Source organism: Vombatus ursinus, unplaced genomic scaffold, assembly GCF_900497805.2.
Source record: "Vombatus ursinus unplaced genomic scaffold, bare-nosed wombat genome assembly UNPS02009205.1, whole genome shotgun sequence".
Classification (NCBI taxonomy): Eukaryota; Metazoa; Chordata; class Mammalia; order Diprotodontia; family Vombatidae; genus Vombatus; species Vombatus ursinus.
Window position 1 is genome coordinate 20,648,044 of NW_020948983.1, and position 24,469 is coordinate 20,672,512.

Here is a 24,469-nt window from a genome sequence, read left to right on the forward strand (position 1 = left end):
CCAATCCATGCGTCTCATTTAAGGATCTTTACATTTAGATCTGGGAGGGACTTTAAGGATCTTCTAGTTCAATCTTCTCATTTTATGGGGAAGGAAATGGAGGTCCAGGGAAGCGATGGTAACTTTCCTTTAATCACAGAGGTACAAAGGCTAGGATTTGAACTCAGGTCCTCACCCTAGAGCCAGCGCTCTTTCCATTACACCAAGCTGATATGGAGCCTGAAACATAACTAGGGGAGATGTTTTGCCTCAGGAAACTAACTGCTAGATCTTAGATTCCATAAAACCCAGTTCTCCCAATTCCTGTGTCTGTCATTCAAAGCCCACAGCGAGCTTCAGCCTCAGAGCTCCGACTACAACTCCCATAATACCTTACCACTACGCGGGTCAATTCCCTCCCTACCCCAGACCACCTGACAGTCGCTACTGCCAGTAGCCGGGGAGAGTTCCCAGGACCGCATTCACGAAGACCAATCGCGGGAGGAGATGGGCGGGCTTTTCCTGTCCATTGTTCTCGGCGCCCGAGCGTCCAGCCCGAGCTGGCCCGGGAGCTCTGCTGAGCCCGGGGGCGCGCTCCGCCTCCGTGTCCGCGTCCCGGGCGCCCTTCGCGGGGAAGCGTCCCCAGCCCCCGGCCCACCGGGCCCCTCGAGCCACGGTGAGTCCGGAGGCGCCGGGAGCGGAGAGAAAAGCGGGTCCCTGCGGGGGAGATGCTGGGTTGGGGGGGGGGGGTTGGAGGAATAACGGGCCCCGCAACCCATCCAGGGGCGGGGGTCCTGCGGAGCCGCTGCCCACCCCTCGCCGGACCGCTTCGCTTTGCGTGACTGCCCTCTGTTCCCCTTTCCAAACCTTTTCTCTCTCTGAGCCTTCCTTTAATAAGAGACTCCTCTTCCATTCAGCCTCGCTTTATGTAACTGCTCACCCGAACCCTGGTTTACTAATAGTGGTGCCCCCGCATCCGGAGCATCGCAGCTTCTTGACCATTCCCATAATAATCGGGATGAGAGTTGGTGCCCAGGCGGGAGGCACCCGCACAAACCCCCAGGGGACTGGGAGGTTCACCGAAGATTGGAGCTAAGGGGTTTGGAACGTTGACCGGGCCAATCCCTAGCCTTCCCTTCTTTTTACAGGTGGTGAAATTGAGTTAACAGGTTAAGTGACTTACCCAAGTCACTTAATGGCAGAGACACCTAGTAGACACACACCTGGTTTCTCGTTCAGTCTGCTACCAGCTACCCTTTCCTCTAGTTATCCTCTGGTGGAGTAATCTGCTTGAGGTTTTCTCTGCTCCGATTTTCTTTCGGCTCCTTGATAATGCTGCAGTATTCCGTGGGTTTTGTAGAGCAGCTAAAGCGCTTGGATGTTTGATCTCTCTTTTTTTGTTCTGATTCCCTTGCTTGTAAGTATCTCTCTATTTAAGATGTGGAGAAATGAAGTCACAGAAGTTTGAGGGAGGTGAGCCACAGTAACAGTTCCAAGGTCACAGGCTCCCATGAGCGGTAGAACAGGCACTAGGGAACTCAACCTTGCTGTCCTTAGACTGCCAGAGAATGTCTGGTCATGGCTACTTCCCACAGGAACCATCCTTTGGCCTTGAGGGAAGAAATATGGTCTGTAGTTTGTAAAGTGGTGGTTGTGGTGGTAGGAGTTTTAAACTTGACTCTCCACAGGGAAATAAATTTGAGTTCAGGAATACATCATTCTTCTTTTACTTGTGAGGGGGTGCTGTTAGTTTGGTGATACACAGATTATTTTGTGGCCTGATACGGAACCCCAGTTGTCAGTGCCTTCACCTCCAAGATTTACCTTGGATCAACTTTATGTCTTGCATATACTTTGTATCTACTTTATGTCATGCATATTCATCTATATGTACATGTTGTCTTGTCTATTAGAATGTAAGCTTCTTGAGAGCAGACCTGTTTTCACTTTTTCCTGGTATTCCCAGTGTTTAGCATAGTGCCAGGCATGCAGTGTTCTGTAAGTAGTTACTGACTGACTGTGTAAGTGAAATTATTTTATAGTACTGCTGTTAATAGACTCACTCTGTCAAATCTCTCTTAGAAGTGACTCCCCAAAGAAGGTCAAGGTTTGAGCCTTCAAGTGCAAGCAGCAGTTAGAGGGACATCTTCCTCCAGAGTTGGACAATGGCTGGAGAAGTCCCAGGAATGACTGCCACCTTGGATTCTTTGGCCCAGAGGACAGAAGAGGAAGAGGAGGAGGAGGAAGAGGCCTCAACAATGATACTGGAAGATGAGGACTCCTCCTGGAAGCCTGGTTTAGCCCTGCAGGGGGACAGCTTCGACCCTGAATCCTTCCATCAGATTAAAAGTAAAGTTGAGTATCAGGAGGCCGCTGAGCCCAGGGAATCTCTTAGCAGACTCAGGGAACTCTGTCAGCGATGGTTAAGGCCAGAACTACATACAAAGGAGCAGATGCTGACTCTGCTGCCTGGGGAGATTCAGGCTTGGTTGAGGGAGCATCGGCCAGAGAGCAGCAAGGAGGCGGTGGCTCTGGTGGAGAACTTGACCGAAACTCTTCGGGAGAGTGGTGAGAATCAGAAGTTTATTGGGAGAGGGAAGGAGGTCTCCTTAAAATTGGAAGCCAAGTAACTAGAAGGGAAAAGAGTAACCAAGATCATTTCCTTGGCATCAACCGGATGGGTTGAGGGCTGAATATTGAATAGTAAACTCTGAGGGAGCTCACGTACCAACCAGAAAACTCTAGCCCATTTTTCTCCTTGTACTCTGCTTGAATGAGACAGAAAGCAGATGACAAGTGAACTAGGAGAGGCAGTGGGATCCAAGTGAGTTGTAATAGAATGAGCACTGTATTTGGAATCAATGGGCCTGCCACTTACTAGGGGAGTAAGGGGGGGGTGGATGAGGGAAGGATGGAAAGCAATGGAAGGTGTTTGTGTAAGTGACAACCTCTTTTGGCCTCAGTTTCCTTCTAAAAAATGAAGGGATTTGACTAGATAATCCCCAAGGCCCTCCCAACTCTTAAGCTTCTAATCTTCAGTGATCTAATTTGATAATCAGGTTTCCTAAAGTATATATTCAGCCTTCTAGTTATTCCTAACCTGTTCTTGATGGGCTCTAAAATGAGTACTGGTGAGGTTTTGTGACCCCAGTCACAGGTAGCACATACTTTTTAAATTGATGAAATTCACATTCTAGAAAGGACTTGTTTCCATATAAAAATAACCTTTTAGTCTTTGGAATATGCTGTACACGAAGTCTAAGGTAGCACATGCTCCTGCATCCCACTTTCCCATGGCCAAGCAGGAAGCCCATGTGGCTGCAGCTGCCTTGGAAGAGCTGATGATCAGTATGGCTGTTGGGGTATCTTCAGAGCAGTGTCATTGATAACTGGATTATAGCAATTTAGTGAGCATTTATTAAGGACCTATTGTGTGCAGAGCACTGTGCTAGGTGTTGGGAGAGATACTAAATTGAGATATTGCTGGTTACTTCACTCAAAGAGTTTGCAGTTTAGCAAAGGGATGACACCATTTAGAGATAGCTAGGTGGCACAGTAGATAGAGCCTTGAGGCTGGAGGCAGGGAGACCTGCCTGAGTTCAAATCTAGCCTGAGACACTTCCTAGCTGTGTGACCCCGGGCAAGTCACTTAACCCTTGTTTGCCTCAGTTTCCTCATCTGTAAAATGAAGGTAATAAAGGCAGCTAGGTAGAACAGTGGATAGAACACTGGGCCTGGAATCAGGAAAACCTGGGGTCAAATCACCTCAAATACTAGCTGTGTGACCCCGCACAAGTCACTTAACCCAGTTTGCCTCAGTTTCCTCACCTATAAAATGAGCTGGAGAAGGGAATGGCAAATCACTAAAGTAACTCTGCCAAGGAAACCTCAGATGGGGGTCATGAAGAGTCAGGCATGGCTGAAAATGACTGAACAATAATAGCATTTACCTCCCAGGGTTGTTGTGAGGCTCGTATTGGTAAAAAGTACTTGGTGCAGTGCCTGGCACGTAGCAGGCATTACGTCAGTCCAGTCAGATAGATACCATGCACACTGTCATATGTGAGTGCAAAACAAAGTGAAGTCCAAGGGGAAGGAAGGCTGGGAGTGACCCGAGGGGTCAGAGAAGCCTCTTCTATGTTAAACTTGGTGTCCATTAATGTAGGAATACAGATGGAGTCAAATCAGGAAGTATGGGTCCTGCCCTTTAGGTGTTTAGAGTCAGACGGGGGAGGAGAAATTCTACCAGATGAAACAGAATAATGAAGTGCCTAATTAGTTAATTAATAATTAATGTGATAATGATGGGAGCAATAGTTCAAAGAACAGAGAGTTTTAATGGGAGCTGTAGTTTTTAGTGAACGTTTCATGGCAGAGGTACTGCTTGAATTGGGCCTTGAAGGATGGTTAGGATTTGGACAGTTAGAGGGAAGGAGCATGGAGAATAGCATGAGCCAAGACAAGAAAGCAGGAAGGAACAGTCGAATGTTGTTTCTGCCTTCTCCTTTACTGCTTGATCCAGTTTTCATTGGGGCTTGTATGCCCAGGAGATCTTACAAGTTGGCTTTATACATAGTGGGCACTTAATAAGTGCTGGTTGGGTTGGATTAGAGTAGACTGGTGAGGACAATGAGGTTACTGGCCTGACTGGAGTATAATTATACATTATCTGTATATATACATTATATATTATCTATAAAATATTATTATCTGTATATATTATCTGTAAAATGAGAGAACTGGGATGAGATGTTGAATAAATTCCCTTCTAGCTTAGGAAATCTGTGATTTAAAAAAGGAGGAGTAGGAAATAAAATTGGATAGGGAAGGGCAGGACTAGATTCTTATGTCAATTCTTGCAAACCACATAGAGGAGTTTGACTTGGAGCCACTATTAGAGGTTAGTTTTTTTTTTTAACCAGGGATAAAAAATATATTTTAGGAAAATTAGTTTGGAAACTGAATACAGCAGGGATTTCAGTTGTAGGGAAGGCATAAGGCATGAAGGGTTAGGATCTAGACGGGTGGTAGCAGTAGGAAGAGAGAAGAATGTGTGACTTCGAGATATACTTAAGATATGACAGGATGTGGTGATAAATGAAAGAAATAGAGGAGAGAGTGGGAGGTGATCTTCCAGATTTCTAGTTTGGGAAATGGTAAGAATGGTGGTAGTCCTAAAACAGGTCAGAGAGTTGGTTTCAGTTTTAGACAAGTTGAATTTGAATTTATGGCAAGAGGAGGAGCTCTCTAAGCAGTTGGAAAATCCCAAAGTAGAGTCGAGGTGAGAAGATAGAAGGTAATCTCTAAGACTATATGAGGTCCTGAGAAAATTGAAGTATGTGAGTCCCTGTGACCTTCTTTTATACGCATGAGAAATAGCTATTTTTACAGCTGGATAACAAGAGCACTCAGTTTACCCACGTGTAGGAGAAAGTGGAGAGGCAGCCACTCTTTGGAATCCATTGAGACCCTGACCCTAGGGAGGAAAAAGAACGGGGTCAGGGAGCCCTCCTCATTTTCCTTCTGGGTCTATTTCTGCTTGGCTCACACTTTTATTCAGCTGGGCCAGGGAGAGCCATGGGGACCATCAATCCTTCCTTGGTGGGGAGGAGCAGCGGTGGTAATATGTTTTGCTGAACCCAGAGACTTTCTGCTCCCTGGGTTCAGTGAAACATGTGAATGAATAGTCTAGCCAGGGACTGGAGCAAGGAGAGGCATGACCTCATGAACCCTGAGTGGTCCAGGCCCAGGGGACTGTTGGGTGTGCCCCCTCAACTCTTTGGCATCATTTGTTAAGCAGGAACGCTTCACTTCCTTTTCGAGGTTTTTCAGACTTGTAACTGCAGCTGAGTTTATTTCCTGAGAGTTTTTCGCTACCTTTATTTTTCTGTAAAGGTCAAAAGGAAAAAAAAAATGGGAGAGTGCTTATTCTCCCTGGTGAATCTGCCAGCATGTAGGAACAGGGCCTCCTTTTGTCATCTTCTTCCCAGTGATCAGCCAGGTTTGCCTTCTCCTTGGGTCTTATTTGTAGTTCTCTTTCAGACTTCCCTCCCTCCCCAAGCTCCTAGTGGCTGAAGGGAGGGGAGAGAACCAGACTGGTCCCAGAAGGAAGCAGCTGAAGGAGAGAGACTTGGATGTACTCTGGGGTGGGTGGGAGTGGATTTGTGAGAACTGAAGGGGTGTAGGGGTGGGAAGGACACCCAGCTTTTTTGTAGGTCCTAAGTTCTTCATGTATGTACACCTGCATTTTCTGTGCTGAGTATGTGAGTGTGTATTTCTTGCTCTGGAATCAGAGGTCCTTGGCTCAAATCCTGTCCCAGACTCTCAGCCTGTGTGACCCTGAGCAAGTCACGTAATTTCCCAGGGCCACAATTTCCTCATCTATGAAACGAGTTGATTGGACTAAATGGCCTCTGTGGTCTCTTTTAGCTCGACAATCTACCTCCAGCCAGGCCTCAGATCAGCATAAATTTCCCCAGTACTTCACTAACAGTTTTCTGTTCATTCCGATTCTCCTAACCTCTTCGTCAGGAAAAAATTAAAAACCACCTTTAATTCATCACAAAGGAGTCCCCGAGCATTGAGCTATCTCTGGTATTAGAAAGAATAAATGAAACTTGAGTAATTTTTGACCTTTTCCTCTTTCTGCCTAGAGGCAGTAGGCAGCACAGTGGATAGAGCAGTGGATCTGGAGTCTGGAAATCTGAGTTCAAATCTAGCCTCAGACACTAGCTGTGTGACCCTGGGCAAGCCATTTGACTTCTGTTTCAGTTTCTTCAACTTTAAAATGGAGTAATAATAGTACCTACTTCCCAGAGTTGTTGTGAGGATGAGATATTATTTTGTCTGCCTCAGTTTCCTCAGCTGTAAAATGAGAATAATAATAGCACTTACCGTGAAGGTTGTTGTGAGGCTTAAATGGGATATTTGTAAAGCTCTTAGCACAGTCCCTGGCACATAGGAGGCACTTAATAGATGCTTGTTTCCTTCCATTTGTCCTTTGGAACCTCCTACCTCCAATCTGATCAGTTCCCAGGTTCTGTCCCTGCTTTCTCAGTGTCACTTCTGTTCCCTTTATGCCATCGCCGCTGCTACCACTCTTGCTCAGGCCCTCATTTCTTCTTTCATGGACGATCCAATAGTCTTCTATCTGACCAATCAATCAGCAATAAGCAGGTATTGATGGAACACTTGCTAAATGCCAGGCATGATGCTGGGACTTGGGGTAACAAATATAGAGAATGAAACAGTCTCTATTCTCAAGAAGATTACATTTTATTGAGGAAGACAATATAGATGTCCTCACAGAATAAATGATAGTATCTAGCATTTACATGGGATATTAAGGCTTTCAAACCAGCTTTACAGGTTGTCTTTTTTGATCTGAATAGCAACACTGTGAAATTGGTGTTATTATTATCATCCCCATTTTTACTGATGAAGAAACTGAGGCAGACTGGTGAAGTGACCCTCCTAGGAGAATTACCTTGTGGAGAATGGATTGGAATGGGGAAAGAATTGAGGCAAGGAGACCAATTAGGAGGCTATAGCAACAGTCTAGGTCAGAGGTGATAAGTACCTGAATTATGGTGGTGAGCACAGGACTAGAGAGAATGGGTTGGATTTAGGAATTGATGTGTTGGTGGAAATGGCAAGACTTGGCAACTGGTTGGATATGTGGAATGGGAGAACATGAAGAGTTGAGGAAAAAGCCAAGTTTACAAACCCAGAAAATGGGAAGCATTTCTGCCTTCCACCGAAATAGAGAAGTTTGGAAGAGGGCCACTTCCCATCCCCTAACTCTGACCCCATCCTCTACTACTATCTACTATCTACTATTTAAATCTTGCTCAGATACAGCTTTGGCCACGTTACTTCTATGCCCATCGACTTCATACATTGTTATCATAAAACTGGACTGTTGGTTGTTCCCCTAACATGCCCCATGTCTGTGGCTTTGTTTGGTGTTTTCCTTAATCTGAAGTGCACTCCCCCAATCTCTTCCTGTTGAAATCTTACCCATTCTTTAAGGCCCAACTCAGATGCCATATCCGTAAAGCCTTCTTCACTTCTGCTCCACCCTGCCATAGCCATCCCACCCCCAGTGGCAAAAGCCTTGGATGTGTAGTCAGAGAACCTCATTTCGGATATCAATTCTTTGGTCATGTGACTAGACTTCTCTGAGTTTCAGTCTCCTTTTCAATAAAAATAAGAGACTGGACTAGGTCTCTTCCTGTTCTGAATGGTTGTGCTTCTATAACTGCTCCGCCTACTCTGAGCTTCCCTTGAACTTTGTACCTCTCTCTTATTTGCTTTAACAAGTTTTATCTACCCTACTGGACTTAAAAGTCCTTATGGACAGTGATTATTTTATCCATTTTTGTCTCCCCCACAAGACCTTGTATTTAGTAGGCACTTAATAACTGTCCATTGACCAGATTTATGAAGTAATGAAGAAAACATGTTGGGAAGGGGTGAAGATGAACTTTTCCATCTGGTATCCAGAAGGAAGCAAACAGATAGTTGCCTACTTATTTAACCAAGCTGAGAAGGGTATATTGACATTTTTACTCTGATAGAGGCAGACTGACTACTTAAAAGCCTATTTTTTTTCCCCCAGCAGTGGGTGGCAGGGTCAGACCCAGAGGCATGGCTGGAATAAGCATGGTCTGGGTGGCTTTTGATTCGAGGAAAGGAGTCAGGGAAAATGTGTAACTTAGCCCTGGGAAAATAATAAGCTTGGGCTAACTCCTGGCTTAACTAATTCAATCATAGGAGAGTAGGTGCTTCAGTTTGTACCTAGGTATTTGTAGTTTTGTTTAACTTGTGTGGCCTACTGTATTGCTATGTTTGGCAACTTTAATGGATCCATAATTTTTCTCTCTCTACAAACCTAAGCCACAACCCTTCCATGCCTCATCATCCAGCTTTAGTTTCATGCCTAGCAAGCAAAATGAATCATTCAGTTGCTTTACTTTTATAGAGAAAGTACAGTTGAGAGTGGAAGTTATGTGTTATTCCTTCTCATATTTAACCAGTGCTTATCCATTAGGCCTATAGACTTTTAACAGCACAATTGAGTATAGGTATGCTGTTTAGTTAAGAAATAATTCTCCACGGGACTGACCTTGTACTTCTAAGCACATTAACTTACAGCAAATATTACAGTCCCAGTAGCTGGATGTTTACCTATTTGTATTGTGAAATTCACTCTGTTGTAAGAAATTGTGTACTTACACTGACTGTGTATGCTGGATTACGGTGTTCAAGGTGAACAAAAGGGTACCACTGAAGAAGAGGAAAAACTGGACAAAGGTTGTGCCAATCTAGGGGCACATGGCCTTTAGTGAAGAAATCTTACTCTATTTCTGTTCTTGGTTGGTGACTGTGGAAGGTTAACTCAAGAGCCACAAAAAGACAAGGAACCTTACTTGGGGAGTCTTCTGAATTGGGGCATCTCTGTTGGGTACAATACTCCATTTCATCACAAGGAGAGAAAAGGTTGTTTATACTTAGAAAATAATTTAGAATTCAGGGTTCTTTAATGTTATGTTTAGCTGTTTTAATAAATAATTTTTTATTTAAAAGTGGATAAAAATAGGAAATTAATCTCTTAGTTGACCATGCCCATCACCAAAGCCTGGTTGTTTCCACCATGTGGCCAAAAGCAAGACCACTGAAATCTTGAAACTTATCCTAATTGCCAATGAAGTGCTCTTGGGCACTGGGAGAGCAGATCAATAGCCTTTTGTGGATCAAACCAGCAGGTTTTAAAATAAAGTGGCAATAGTGCACTCTTCTAGGTTCAACCTGAAATTGGCTCCCCTTCTTGGGAACACTTACTGTTTGCACCATGTCAGACTTCTGTTGTTATTGTTGTTGTTGAGTAGATTTTCAGTTATGTGTAACTCTTCATGACCATTTGGGGTTTTCTTGGAAAAGATACTGGAGTGATTTGCCATTTCCTTCTCCAGCTCATTTTATAGATGAGGAAACTCAGACAAATAGGGTTAAGTGACTTGCCCAGGGTTACACAGCTAGTAAGTGTCTGGAACCAGAATTGAACTCTGGAAGATGAGTCTTCCAGACTCCAAGGCCAGCACTCTATCCACTGTGCCATCTACCTGCCTACCATGTCAGACTAACGGGAGATAAAGCAGATAGAAACTTTGACCAGAAACTTTATTTTCATTGTGCAACTGACCATATAAAATAATCTTATTAAAGAGAGCGTCAATCAACAGCTTTATCAGATAAAGATTATTTATTGGTGTAGGGAAATGCTGGTTAGGACACTCCCTCTACCAATGCAGCTCACCAGCTCTTGTGTAATTGGTAGCTTTAGAAAGATGCCTAGGGCACTGAGATTAAGTGACTTGATCTGATTCATACAGTAATTATGTGTCAGAGATGTCAGATCTGAATGGGAGGGTGACTCTGTGCACTATGCCCCACAGTTTTAGTAAAACAAAAAATTTTGGTCACTTCAAGGGGTGGAAAACTGTTTAGAGGTAGCAGCACTCAATCTTTTCCTATATTAGAGCTGTTCAGAGATTTGAGGCACAGAGATTTGCATGCTCCTATACACTTGTGCCTTATCGCAGAGCTAATGCAATTATGCTTTCTTTTGGTGTGGAGATGAACCTAGGTTCCCAAAGTCCATGCCTGCAGAATACAAGCTCTGGCAAGTTCTACCATGCTGAAAAGGTTTTTGCTGCCCAACCCAGCTGAGTCTGGAGAAGCTTCAGTAGGCTGACCACTAGGTAATGAATTCTTTGGGCTTAGTAACCTAATTAACCATGAAAAATGACACTCAGTCCTGTGCATCTCCCTTTTACTTCCATGGTGACAGTAGTGGAATGGCAGAGAAGGGAGCAGAGGATGCTGGGAAGCATACAATATTTCAATGACCAATGAATTGATATACCATTGGAAGAACTGAACTGTATCAATATTGCCTTTCTTCTGATTAAGCAATAAGACAAAGGAAGTTACAGCTAAATGGAAGGATGGCTTAGAGGTTCTACTTGGAGAGCAAAGGAATTATCTGAATTGATTTTATTCTATAGTCAAAGGCAATAATAAATGTCATTTTAATGGGATACTGGGTCATCTCATCTTGAAGTACTCATAATGAGCATCAGCTAAAAGAACATTGTAAAGGTATTTGCAACTAGTACACCAATATCTACTGGAGAGGATGAAAAAGTAGACCAATTTCATGAACAACTTTACAAGATCCTCTAAGCCTAGTCATGCTATACTTTGATACTTGGTGTTTTCAGTACAGGGGTGATCACAAGAGAGGATGGCAAAAAGTATGTCAGAATGTGTGGTTCAGGTTTAGCAAATTAGGTCAAAAGTTTTTAGACTCCTCAAAAGCCTTTATGTCATGAATACTTTCCTCAAGAAGAGTCAGGAGATATTGGACATGATGAGCACCAAAACAACAGTTTTCTGGAGCCTATCCAGAAAAGGGAACCATTATGATTCGAAAACTGGAGAATGTACCATAGAAGAATCAGCTGAAGGAATTGAGAGTGTTTGGCCTGGAGCAGATAGGATTTAGAAGGGGAAATGATGGCTGTTTTCAGGTCGTGGAAATACTAGTGTGGAATGGAATTGTTCTGTTTGGCATGAGAAGTAAGAACTAAGAGTCATGGTTGGCAGTTACGGAAGGGTAGATTTGACCTTGATATAAAGAAAAACTACAGGATTTTTAAAAAGTGATTAGAAAATATATCTGATAATTAGAGTGGAGCATGCTGACTTGGAAGGAGATGAGTTTCCTTCTTGCCTAAGATTCTCAAGCAAAGTCTGGATGACCACTTGTTAGGGACATTGTAGAAGGAATTCTTGGGTACAGATTGAACTAGAAGGACCTTTCAGCTGAAGAGCTGAAATATAATTCCAGACAAGTCACAGAAAACAGAATTAGTTGGTTTCTGTTTCTTAAGCAATAGACACTTAATAATAACAATAGCAATAATAATAACTAGCATTTATATAGTGCCTACTATGTGCCAGGCACTATGCTAAGCACTTTATAAATATTCTCTCATTTAATACTCACAACAATCTTGGGAGATAGGTGCTATTATGATCTCCATTTTACAGTTAGGAAACTGAGGCAAAGAGAGGCTACTTGTTCAAGGTCACATAACTAATTAAGTGTCTAAGGCCACATTTGAACTCGGGTCTTCCTGACTCCAGACCTAGCACTTTATCCACTGTGCCATCTAATTGCTTCTAGTCACTGGTATGGTAGTTATTTCAGAATCAGCTGAATGTGTAATTAGATCATTAACCAATTAGAACAAGAATCCCAAGTCAGATGATACATTGCAGCAGTTTTGACCTGACCTATTCAAACTAGCCAAAAAAGGGGAAATAGGAGAAGACAAAGATTAACCTTGACTTTCACTATTTTTTGCAAAAGTTTAATCTCTGTAAAGCAGCCACTACAATGAGGAAGCCAAAGTTGCCTTAGCTAGCAAACCCTTTATTTCCTTGCCAAGTGGAGAGAGACAGCAGCCAAGGTTAATACCAGTTAAGAATACAAATTCATTTGTAAAACGCTGTAGGAGGAGCAGGAGGAGGCAGAAGATTATAAGCAGTATTACATCTTAAAATAGCATAAAGCTGTAGAGGTGAAAACAAGCCAATAGCTTGATGTGAGACCCTGCTAAGCTGTATCCCAAGAGCATAGGTGAAGCAGGCAGAATGGTAGAAAATAAAACAGATTTATCAGCATTTCAGTAATTCTCTCCAAAGCAAGATGAAATCCACCAGTGGAGCTGGGCCAGACCAAGTTCACACTAAGGATAACCGGGCCAGCAGTAAGACATCCTTGAAAATATTAAAGAATATCTTTCAAAACGTAAGAAACATAGAAGAAATGTGAAAAATCACAATGTTAATCTCCATAAAGAATGATAGCTAGGACATCAGTAACTACTTGCCCATGTGCCTCCTTTCCCATCTTTATAAAATTGTTATAAAAATGATCTACACACAAATTGAGGGATATCCTCAATGAAATATGAGATGGGAGTAAATATGTATTCACAAACAATTTTCTGTAGTAGATCCTATCTTTCTAATCACACAGCTAACTGAAAGTTTCAGAGAAAACAAAATCCCACTGTTTGATTACAAAAACAGAACAAAACCCATTTGATTTGGTATAGCAAAGCATAGCCTTCAAGACTCTTCCTCCAACAAGGAGTCTCTCAAGCACGTGTTAAGATAATACAAGATTCCTTAATAAATGATCCACAAAGACAGTGACCCTCTGATTATCAACATGAAATGAGACATAAAACAGGGAGAACTAAGCTCACCAAAGATGGGAAGTAGGTGCAATTATTCCTATTTTACAGTTGAGAAAACTGAGGCAGATACAAGTTAAGTGGCTTGCTTAGGGTGGTAGTAAGCCTCTGATCCTGGATTAGTGAGGTTGTCCATGTGTTCCTGTTTGCAGATAATATTGTGCCATTTGTATTGAGCATTCAGCTGTCTTCCATGAGATGATAAGATCACTGATTTAGAGTTGGGAGATACTTTAAAGATCATCCAGTGGTGGGGAACCTTTGGCCTTGAGGCCACATGTGACCTTCTAGGTCCTTGGGTGTGGCCTTTTGACCGAGCCCAAGTTTTACAGAACAAATCCTTTTGTGAGAGGTATTTGTTCTGTGTAGTTTGGATTCAGTCAAAGGGATACCCTTAAGGACCTAGAGGGTCACACATGGCCTTGAGGCCAAAGGTTCCCCACCTTCGATCTAGTCCAACTCTCTCATGTTCCATGACTACTCAAAAGAAACCAACCTTAGAGTCAAAACCAAAGGGATTATTGTTCAGACTAGGACATGCAATGGGAAGGCCAGGCCATGGAATTCAGTACAAACATCTGGGACAGGCACTGTACAAGTCAAGTCAAGTAGCATTTATTAAGTGCCTATTATGTACCTGGCTCTGTGCTAAGCCCTGGGAATACAGAGAAAGGCAAAGACAGTGTTTGCTCTCAAGGGGCTCAATCACAGTCTTAATGAGGGAAACAACATGAAACAACTATATACAAACAAGATGTGTGTATACATACATATATATATATACACACATATATACATATACACATATCTATTATGTATACATACATACACACATAACACACATATGAAATATTAGAGGTACTATCAGAAAGAAGGCATTAACCTCAAGGAGGACCAAGAAAGGATTCTTACAGAAGGTAGGATTTTAACTGAGACTTGAAGCCATGGGAGCCAAGCAGTAGAAGAAAGAGCATTCTAGGCATTTTCATTCCAGCCAATGAAAACGCAGAGTCAGGCAATGAAGTGTCTTGTGCAAGCCTTGGGAAAAGGAGTCTGGTGTCAATAGAGGGGAGTCAAGTGTAAGAAGACTGTAGAGGAAGGAAAGTGTCAGGTTATGAAGGACAGCCAAACAGAGGATTTTATATTTGATCCTGAAAGTAATAAGGAGCCCCTGGAGTTTATTGAATAAGGGGTGATGTGGTCAGACTTGCACTTTAGGAAGATCACATTGATAGCTTTGTGGAAGATAGACGAATGGGGAGAGACTTGAGACAGGGAGATCAACAGACTGTTGAAATAGTCCACTGATGAGGTGATGAGAGCCTGCACTGGGGCCTTGGCAGTATCAGAGGAAAGGAGCAGGACAGAGTGGAAGCCAGGTGGGGGAAGAGGGTTTGTGGGATGTTCTGAAGGTAGAATTAACAGGACTTGACAACAGATTGGATATAGAGAATTAGAATGAGGAGTTGAAGAAGACACACCAGGCTGTGATCCTGAGTGACTGGAAGGAAAGTGGTGTTCTTGATAGTATTAGGAAGATTAGAAAGAGGGTAGACTTTGGAGGGAAAGGTAATGAGTTCAATTTTGGACTTGTTGAGTTTAGGATGTTTATGAGACATCCAGTTCGAGATGTTCAATAAGCATCTGGAGATGGCAAGACAGAAGAGAGGGCTGGGTAAATAGATCTGAGATTCATCTGCATAGAGATGATAATTGAATCCATTGAGAGCTGATGAGATCACCAAGTGAAATAGTATGGAGGGAGAGGGCCCAAGACTGAGCCTGGGGAAAATAATAGATTTAGGCTAAATCCTAATTCAGCCAATTAAGTCTAAGGTGAAGGTCCTTTAATTTGTACCTAACCTTGGGGGACACCTATACTTAGCAGGCAAGACTGAAAGAAAATCCAGTAAAGGAGACTGAGGACAAATAGGAGGAGAATCAGGATAGTGTCACAAAAACCTAGAGAGAAGAGGGTGATCAAGTGTCAAAGGCTGCAGAGAGGTCTAGAAGAAAGAGATTATTGCTGACTTTACTGAGAGCTGTTTCAGTTGAATGAATGATTTAGTCAGAAATCAGACTGCTGAGAGTTAAAAAGAGAGTGAGAAGAAAGAAAGTGGAGACACTGCATTGGAGAAGGCCCTCTCAAGGAGTTTAGCCATGAAAGGGAGGAGAGATATAGGGCTACAGCTATCAGGGAAGGGCGGATCAGGTGAGAGTTTTTTGAGGATGAAGGAGATGTCAGTATGTTTGTAGGCAGTAGAGAAGCAGCTGGCAGACAGGACGAGATTGAAGATAAGTGAGAGTAGGGTCTGCAAAAAGGGAGCTACTTACTGGAAGCTGTTATGGAATGGGATCATCTGTGGATATAGAAGGGTTTGGCTTCACAGGGAGAAGGGACACCTCTTCATGTGAGACAAGGTAGAAGGCATCCGAGTGATGGGAGCTAAGAAGGGGAAGAAAAGGGAGCTCTCAGCAAATGACCTTCATTTTTTTCAGTGAAACATGAGACAAGGTTTTCAGCTGATAGGGTGGAGGGAGGAGGATCCATGGGAGGCTTAAGGAGGGATGGAAACATTTTGGAAAACTACTGTGGTGAGTGAGATAGTGAATTGAGTAGGGATATATAGGATTGCAGCGAACATTCAGTTGAGATTATGTAACATAAATTTGTAGTGGGTCCAGACAGCACAATTTCATGATTTTCTCCAGCTTCATTCAGCAGTAAGTGAGGAGAGAAACCCAAAGATGGTGGGAGTAATAGGGCTTGACAGGACAGAATTGGTGACAGGCTAAGGGGTCAAGGGACTCCCTGGAGAGAAGAGAATAACTAATTGAGTACAGAATTGAGTAGGAAGAAGGCAAGCAGGCTAGCTTGCATTGTGAAATTGTTCAGTGCTTTTAACAATTCTCAGCTAGTCCTTAAATTTTTTAGACTTTTTTCTTAATGCAAATGTTCTGTCATGTTGTATGGTTAGCAATCTTAGAACTCGATTTTGATTCTGAAGAGTCAAAGTTGTAAGTGAATTTCATTTGCAGAATAGGTGGTCGGGGCAGCTAGGTGGCGTGGTGGATACAGCACGGGCCCTAGAGTCAGGAGGACCTGAGTTCAAATTTGGCCTCAGACCAAACACTTGACACTAGCTGTGTAACCCTGGTCAAGTCACTTAACCTCAATTGCCTAATTAAAAAAAAAAAGTGGTCAAAAGCCTACCTGTTCCCTTCTCATACTTTCCCCAAGGATGTCTTCAATGTACATCTAGATTATTTTCACAAAATTTCCATAGAGATAAGAAAGTAAACATAGGAGTCTCTAGTTATTGCTGTTCTCTTGATTGACTTTGTTTCCCCACATCTTGGGTGTATTCTCCTCTTTCATAGACCTTGAGGTCTGATCCCTCATTTATGTTCCCTTAAACATGGACCTTCTCTATGTATCTTTATCTATGTATTCTTATCTATGTATCAGTCCTTCCTATTTTTGTTTTCTGCACTGTTTCCATTTTCTCAGATAGCACTTTATGCATTGTGATGGTAGAGTTCATATAGCATGACTCCATTCTTCTTGATGATGAAGAGTTTACCACAAATATCATTGTCTGTCTTTACATTTTTTTCATCTATTTGCTGTCCTTCTAGTTACATCCTTAAATGTTCTTGGGATAACTTTGGCAAAGGAGAGCAAGAGCTTGTTGGCCAAGGCAGTTTCTAGGCCTTTTTTAAAATGATCTTCTCATAATAGCAGTTGATTTACATTGCTGAAACTTTTTTATAAAATAGTTCTAATCTGTGCCCTTGTCTTTTCCTTTCTCCATTTTTTTTGTTCCATTTATAGAAAGAATGTCAAGATCAATGTAATTCAGTTCCTCCTGTAGCATGTCTATTGGTCATTGGACCAGGATTTCACATAGAGAGGCTCAGTTAATGTTTAATGGTGGTCTAAAAACCATGAGACATAGTACCCTTAGTTCCTTTTTCCTTCACTTGGACCCTGTCACTGTAGAATGAGGAGGGAGGCCCACAGGACTAAGAGGCATTTGGTATTCATCACCAAATGACTAGCCTGCTAGTGATGAGACCTCATACTCAGGCTAGCCCTTGGAAAGTAGACACAGTATGCCTAGACCATACTCAAAATCTCTCCATCATGGTAAACCTGCCAGAGCTTGTGTTTTGCGGGCATCAACTTGAGAATCCAAGGTTACCACCCTCTTACCACAATAAGGCACTGGAGTAAAACTCTGTATAGATGTTGCAGATCCTTATTTAAATATTGGTTTAAATGAACATAATTCTTTATTGCTTCTTTGGGGACCATGGGATCAGGCTTAAAGTTCCAAAGTGTGGGAGTGGAGATGCTCGGTGCTGACTTTATTTTGATTTCTCTTGTGCCTGAATCAAGTGAACTCTTGGGGTTAAAAAACTTCAAACTTGCTGCTGCTGCTCAAGTGGCTTTGTTGACTAGGAGGACCCCCAAATAAGTGGGTGACCTGAAGACCCTTTATGTTCTTTCCCTAGGCAGTGTGGTTATAGTGACTAGAGCCTCCTACTTTTCCATCCTCACAGGGAATATTAGTAGCCCTTTTCCATGGTCAAAACATCTCTACTTATGTGTATGCAGTCAGTTAAATAATTTGTCATTTGTTAATGAGCTCCTGTGACAGGAACAGGAATGGGCCTGGTCTCTAATGTCCTCCCCTTCTCCTCCTCTAGCTCTCTCTATCACACGTGTTCCAGCCTTTTCTGAGGACAGTACTGAAGACCAGGTTATGGAGGATGCTCTCCTTATGGCCAGGGCACAGGTGAGTTTGGGGTCCTTCTGTCCCATTAGTATTGCTGTTGTTTACATGTGGCTTACCCATTATCTGCTCTCATAAAGATATGTTTTTCAAGACCTTTAGATTTCTATTCTAGGGGAATGAGGATTTTTTTTGGGGGGGGGGGTGAGGCAATCGAGGTTAAGTGACTTGCCTAGAGGACAGCTAGTAAGTGTCAAGTGTCCAAGGTCATATTTGAACTCAGGTCCTCCTGACTGCAGCTGCCCTGGAATGAGTACTTTTCCCAGGCTACTATTCTGTTTCCCAGGCCTCTCCCTTGCCATTATTGAAATTCTATTACACCAGAATATCCGACTTTGGGGGCAGAGGAGCTTTACTTGAATATTGTTTGCAAGCTTTGATATCTTTACAGGTTGTTTGTCCTTGAGGCAGCAGATAATAGTGAAGGGTGTTCTTGTTTCAGGGACCGGGGACATTTAAGGATGGGGAAGTTTCTCCCTCCCAAGAGGAGCAAAAAGATCTAGATGCTGTTCCGAAGGACCTCTGTGGTGGTGTGATAAAGGAGAATTATGGGAATGACATGTCACATGGTAAAGATTTATTTTCTCTGAAAATATTTAGTATTTTCCTTTTTTTCAAAACTGTGTCCCCATATGAAATTTCATCCCTCAGTGGAGTAAAAAATGACAGCTAACATGTTTAGAAATAACAATATTTAAAATAAGTATGCATTGCATATGTATGTTGCTGATAACCAGCCCTGGCTGTTGAGTCCTGCCAGGGAAGAAAAGTTACCACATTCTTGAATCAGAATTTGTTTATATTCCTATTATCATTTCATTTTGTTAATCTGAACTTTATATTCACTGAAGGTGTAAGCTGTACCTGGATCCCTACTGTGCCTTACTATAAGACATGTGAAATTTAAATAAGTGGGAATCAAACACCTTTCCATTTATTTATGAACACCAGTGGAATTTAACCACAGCAAAACATCTTACCTAAAACCAGCAAACAATGAGTCTTGATATTAGAAGTCTATCATTGGGGCTTTAATAATTTTCCTAATTGCTCATCTTACCTAAGAATAGGTACTGCTTATTCAGGAAGTTTAATTTTACAGAGCTCTTGACCTTAATCAGACCATCTTTCTGATCATTAAAAGTATTCATCAACGGACATTTTGTACTATGTACTCCGCAAAGCAATATAACTAACTTTCCTAGTCACTAATATAGACGTAAATGATAAGACAACTCAGCAGACAATTGAACACAATGTAAATATGTGTAAGTAAAGGATTAAGTGCAATCCTGGTGAGTGGAAAAGGGTTCTTGAAATGACATACTTAGACAGAGTAGATTCCCTGTCAGAGCAAAGGGTGAAAATCATGGAGTCAAAGATTTAAGACTGGAAGGAACCTTAAAAGTTATTTAATCCAACCCCCTCATTTTACAGATGAGGAAACTGAGCTTTACATTGAAACCAAGTGCCTTATAGGATTCAAACCCGCATCCCCTGACTCTTTTTCTGCTAAACCAGCATCTTGGTTTTCCTTTGGGAGGATGGAAGGGCAAACTACTGATAAGAAAATAGGTTAACAACAGTAATAGAGCTAAGTAGCTCTAATTAAATCAAGGGAGCTAGAACTAAGCAAGGTATTTAGCCACCTACATCACAACACATAATGTACACATTTGATTATTTTTACAATGCCCATATTTTTAATGCCCAATCATTATACCTGTCATGGTGTAATCATCTTATTTCATGATATCACGTTGAGACAGAGGACCTGGTTGCAGATCCCAGCTCTGCTACCCAGCTCTGTGTGAAGTTGGGCACACCCCTTCCTCTCGGTAGCCCTTAGTTTTCTAATTTGAAACAATAAGGTGGGACTGGACAGTCAACCAGATCCCTTTTAGCTCTACATCTGTGGTCCTATGAGGTGTTAGTGCCCATGAAGGCTCAAAGACTGAAGTAGATAGTAATTTTCAGAGGGCACAATTTCCAAATTTTGTCTATGGCACACAAAAGTCTCTTCCCTGTTCTTGGCTCCGAGAGGGTGGGTTTGAGGGCAATGCAAATCAGTCAATGAGTATTAAGCACTTATTCTGCATGTCTATATGTATCTTTGCTGCCTTTGTAGCTATAAATGATGTGGAATGCACACAAAGAAACTAAAGAGATCATCTAAGGTAGACTTGGACTTAAAACACGGATAAAAAGTTGCTAAGAAAATTTCTTAGTAACCAATTTTTTATGAAATGTAACTTTTGTAAGGAGATAGATAAGTTTCCTTCCTTCCCTAATGTCTCATCCTTTGAGTATAAGATGCTAATTGCTTTGGTCACTGTGGAAGATGGCAAAAAAACCAACAAATCACTCTATTGGTAAGATCAGCATTTTCCTACAGAGCCACAGGGGTAAGCAGATCTAGAAGAAGGTAGTGAGGGCCAAGAATGGCTGAGAAGAAGCAGTAAACACAGGAGAAAGAGATTTACCTTCCAGAGGAAATTGATGGTGCTCTACCAGGGAAGACTTGAGCAACATTGAGATGCATATTTCATGAAAACAAAAAAAAAAAAAAAGTTGTAGATGCTTGTCTTGGTTTCTGCAAGTGCTAGATATTAGTTTGAAGTCTGGAGATGTTAAATTCCTAAGTTTACATTTTTATATTTTAACCTTTATTTTTTAGATTAAAACAGGGGTAGAGTTGAAATTTAGCTTTATTAAGAACATTTTATACTATTTGCTACTCAGAGAAGACAATATTCCTTAAAAACAAAAACTGACCAAGAAAAAATATGAAATAATTTAATGAGATGACTCAAACAATATCTCATCATGCAGCAGAGAGGTTTGTAGCTCTCAGGGAGCTAGACTTAAGCCTAGTTTAGTCAAGAACCGTAGAAAGGGAGCGTCAGCTACTAAAAACAGTTTTGTTTTGTTTTTTAATGCAGGAGAACAGCATTTTAGTATGACTCCCAAGTTTGGCTCCTAGTCTTAATTTTGCCTTAGAGCTAATGTTCCTTAGATTCAGCTCTTTATATTAACTTTTGAAGAGTGCTGATTAAATACAATAGATTACCATACATGGCCACAGGTTATTTTGTTTTCCTTCTTTTTGTTCTGGGTAGTGAATTTATTAGAGTTGAATGAATGACAGCCTACCCTCCTTGACTCCAAGTGGCACAGAAACACGAGCATGTTCTGGCCTGAATTATCACAAGATGTCATTTCACCTCTGAGATCTCCAATCCAGTACTTTCTTCTCTTACCATGTTCTGGTCTGTACATCAGTCTCCTCCTAACTGCACTGGACTCCTCTGCCCCAGATTCATTCCACTGTTAGCTATTTGAGTGCTGCCCTCTCTAGGACTAAACTTCCCCCCTCTGACTTTCCACAGACCCTGCCTAATCCCCAACATGGCATCACCTTGGCTTTCTCTTTTCCTTCTCCCAGGCCTGCAGTACTACTGCAGAAATTTGTGTAATTATAAAACTAGACCACCACAAATTTAACTTGGTCCTTCCTAGTTTAATAGTCTTTTTGACCGTCATCTTCTTAGCACATGCTCCTATTACCGTAGCTGATGACCTAACCTCCTATTTCCTAACATACCTGTCTCTCCATCTGCTCTCTCTTACCTTCATTCCTTATCATAGACTTAGGTAGCATATATATAAAAAAGAACCTAATTATTTACCTCACTCCAAATTCTCTTCCAACCCTTAACAGTATACATATGCACGTCCTTCCATAATTGTGTAATTAGTAATCTATGTCTGTAGTTTTGTTCTGCTTTTTAAAATATTAGTACTATTTCCTACATATATACCTGATCCACATGCCATTTTAATAGCCTTTTTTTTTAATCTTTGTAATTTTTGAAATGTTCCCTACATTTCCCAGAAGACCCCTTCCTCTGCCTTTCTAAAGTCAAGTCCTTCACCTGTGCTCAGAATTCTGTCCCTTCCTCTCCCACTTCTTCCCTCCTTTTAGGGCCTTCAATTGTAGAGGCAGACCTTTCAAGAAAAACCTATCATCTCACTTCTCCCCTTTTGCTACCAAACTCTTCCAAGGAGTAGTCTCCATCTACTATTTTCATTTCTTCATTAACCTACTGTAATCTTGCATCTGACTTCATGTCAATAATGAAATGGTACTTTTTTTTCTCTGTTGCCAAAATCTTCTATTCAGATTCACAAGCCCTTTCTCATAATTCACTCTTCTTGACCTCACAGCTACATAGCACTGGACCATATTAATTTTTTTTCAATTTCTACTTGTTTCCTTCACTGCCAGTAAATATTTTATCTTTTCTTGATTCCTGACAACATAGTTCATCTTTCAAAGACTGATTCAAAAAGCAACAGTTACTCTAAGTTCGTCATCCAAGGCAGCAAACTTGTATTAAGTTTTTCACAAAAAAACATAATTTGGAAATACTCAAATCCCTGTTTTTAAAAAGTCAGATATTATTGTCCCTTCTCAATTTTTACCATTTTAGGAGGAAGAAATTGTATATTTGAGAAACAGCTCACTTTTGTTTACAGTAAGTAGCTTCCTAGAGAAATGAGGAAAACCTGGTTCAAGAAACTGCTTTGTGATTATTTTTGTTGTTTCTCATTCTCTGTGTAATTTTCTCTCAGATCACTTCATTTTCCAAATATTATTTTAGCAAGTGGCAGACAAAACTTTTGTAGAAACTAGGAAATGTCTCTTAGAAGTCTTCAAATTTTTGAAGACTTAGAAAAAGAGACATCAGGGAAAATGGCTGGAATAATGTTACTAAAGATGTAATTACAGACATTTCTCTTAGAAGTAATAAGTTTCCCTCTAATAAAACTTTAGACAAAATTAACCTTATTTACAATAGTTCAGAAGCCTGGAAGCTCTGAAGGGACTTCAGAGGCCCTCTGGCCCAGCCTATACCTGAACAAGACCCTCCTGTGTAAGATACACAACTAATCAGGCAAAGGCTGGATGACCAGCTGTTGTGTATGTTGCAGAGGGGACTCTACTGCTTGATTACCTTCTGTGATTACTTCTCTCCTTATTCTCCTATTCTGACTCTGCTTAATTCTTTTGTCCTATACCTGTGGGTGTCCACCATCTTTCAGTCCTTAGTTTTTCTGTTCCCTTAATCCCTCAGGGAACTCAACAAGTGTTATGCTTTAACTTTGAGATCTTTGTAGGTAACTTACATATGTCTAGCACTGACCTCTCCCCTCCAACTTCCAGTCACACTATCTTGGGCTTCTTACCGGACATCTCCCTCCATATGAATGTCCCACTGTTAGCTCAGATCTAATATGTCTGGAATCAAATTCATCTCCCCTCTCCAAATCTGTCTCCCTTTCTACCTTTCCTTTCTTTATCAATGGCCACACCATTCATTCTACCACTTAAACAGGCTCAAAATGTTAGAATCATTCTTTTTTGACCATATCAAGTTAGTCACCAAAGTCCTGCTCTGAAATGTCTCTAAGATTTTTCCATTTCTTTTCTATGATCCCTGCCACCACCCTAGATTAATTGAATAACCTAATTGGTCTTGGCTCCAGTCTCTGGTTACTGCTACCAAATTAGTTTACTTAAAAACTTTCAAGACATTCCTGCAGAATATTATTACCTAACAAATTAAAATTAAGCTTAACTTCTCAGCCTGGAATTAAAATTATGTATGTATTTATTCTTCCCATAGTCCCCCTACTAGATTAAAAATTCTTAAAGTATCTTATACATTCCTTTATCCCTGAAGTGCCTAATACAGTGCTCAGTAAATATTCAGTGACTTGTTGGAAGTGCATAGTTTAGTCTCACCTTTGGTTACGAACATGAACCTTCTATTCCTGTTTATTACTCTGACCCTCCCTCTCATTTGGCCTGCCAGGTTCACAGAATAACATAAAGCAAACCCAAATTTATCTAAGTACTTTATTTAGCCTGCATGGTTCCAGCTAAAAGATGTGGGGAATGCACTTGCTGTACACGCATTCAAGTCCCACATCTCCTCTGGATACAGAACCACACTCATTAAGCCACATCTCATTTTCCACCCATTCCCATGACGTTCACAGATGTCACTTCTCCCTTAACATTCCCCAAACATCATTCAAGCTTCAGTCCCAGATATCGGAGATCTGTTGTTTTCTACAATTTCCATAGCCTTGTGTATGCCCAGTCCAAAACCCAGTGGGGGCAAGGGGTTCCTCTGCTGTCCTGGTAGCTGTCCTATTGCATCTTCAGATCATTGCCTCAGTTCATTCTCTGGTTTTCTTATCCAGGCTTCTTCCTTATTACCCTGCATTCTTGGGGTCTTCCATGTGGCTCTCTTTCCTTGTTGTGTCTTCCCTTAGATGACTTGTATATCT

At 41.5% G+C, this 24,469-nt stretch overlaps 1 protein-coding gene across 1 annotated transcript in view; it reads left to right on the top strand.

Annotated features, from left to right (window-relative positions):
- The first annotated feature begins 596 nt into the window (after positions 1 to 596).
- Positions 597 to 24,469, top strand: part of ZSCAN2 (zinc finger and SCAN domain containing 2) — a 43,645-nt gene continuing 19,772 nt past the window's right edge. The window contains exons 1-4 of the mRNA XM_027851693.1: positions 597 to 655; positions 2,062 to 2,547; positions 18,024 to 18,112; positions 18,552 to 18,678. Of these exons, the coding sequence (XP_027707494.1) occupies positions 2,145 to 2,547; positions 18,024 to 18,112; positions 18,552 to 18,678 (619 nt within the window). The 5' untranslated portion in view covers positions 597 to 655; positions 2,062 to 2,144. The remainder of the gene's footprint in view (positions 656 to 2,061; positions 2,548 to 18,023; positions 18,113 to 18,551; positions 18,679 to 24,469) is intronic.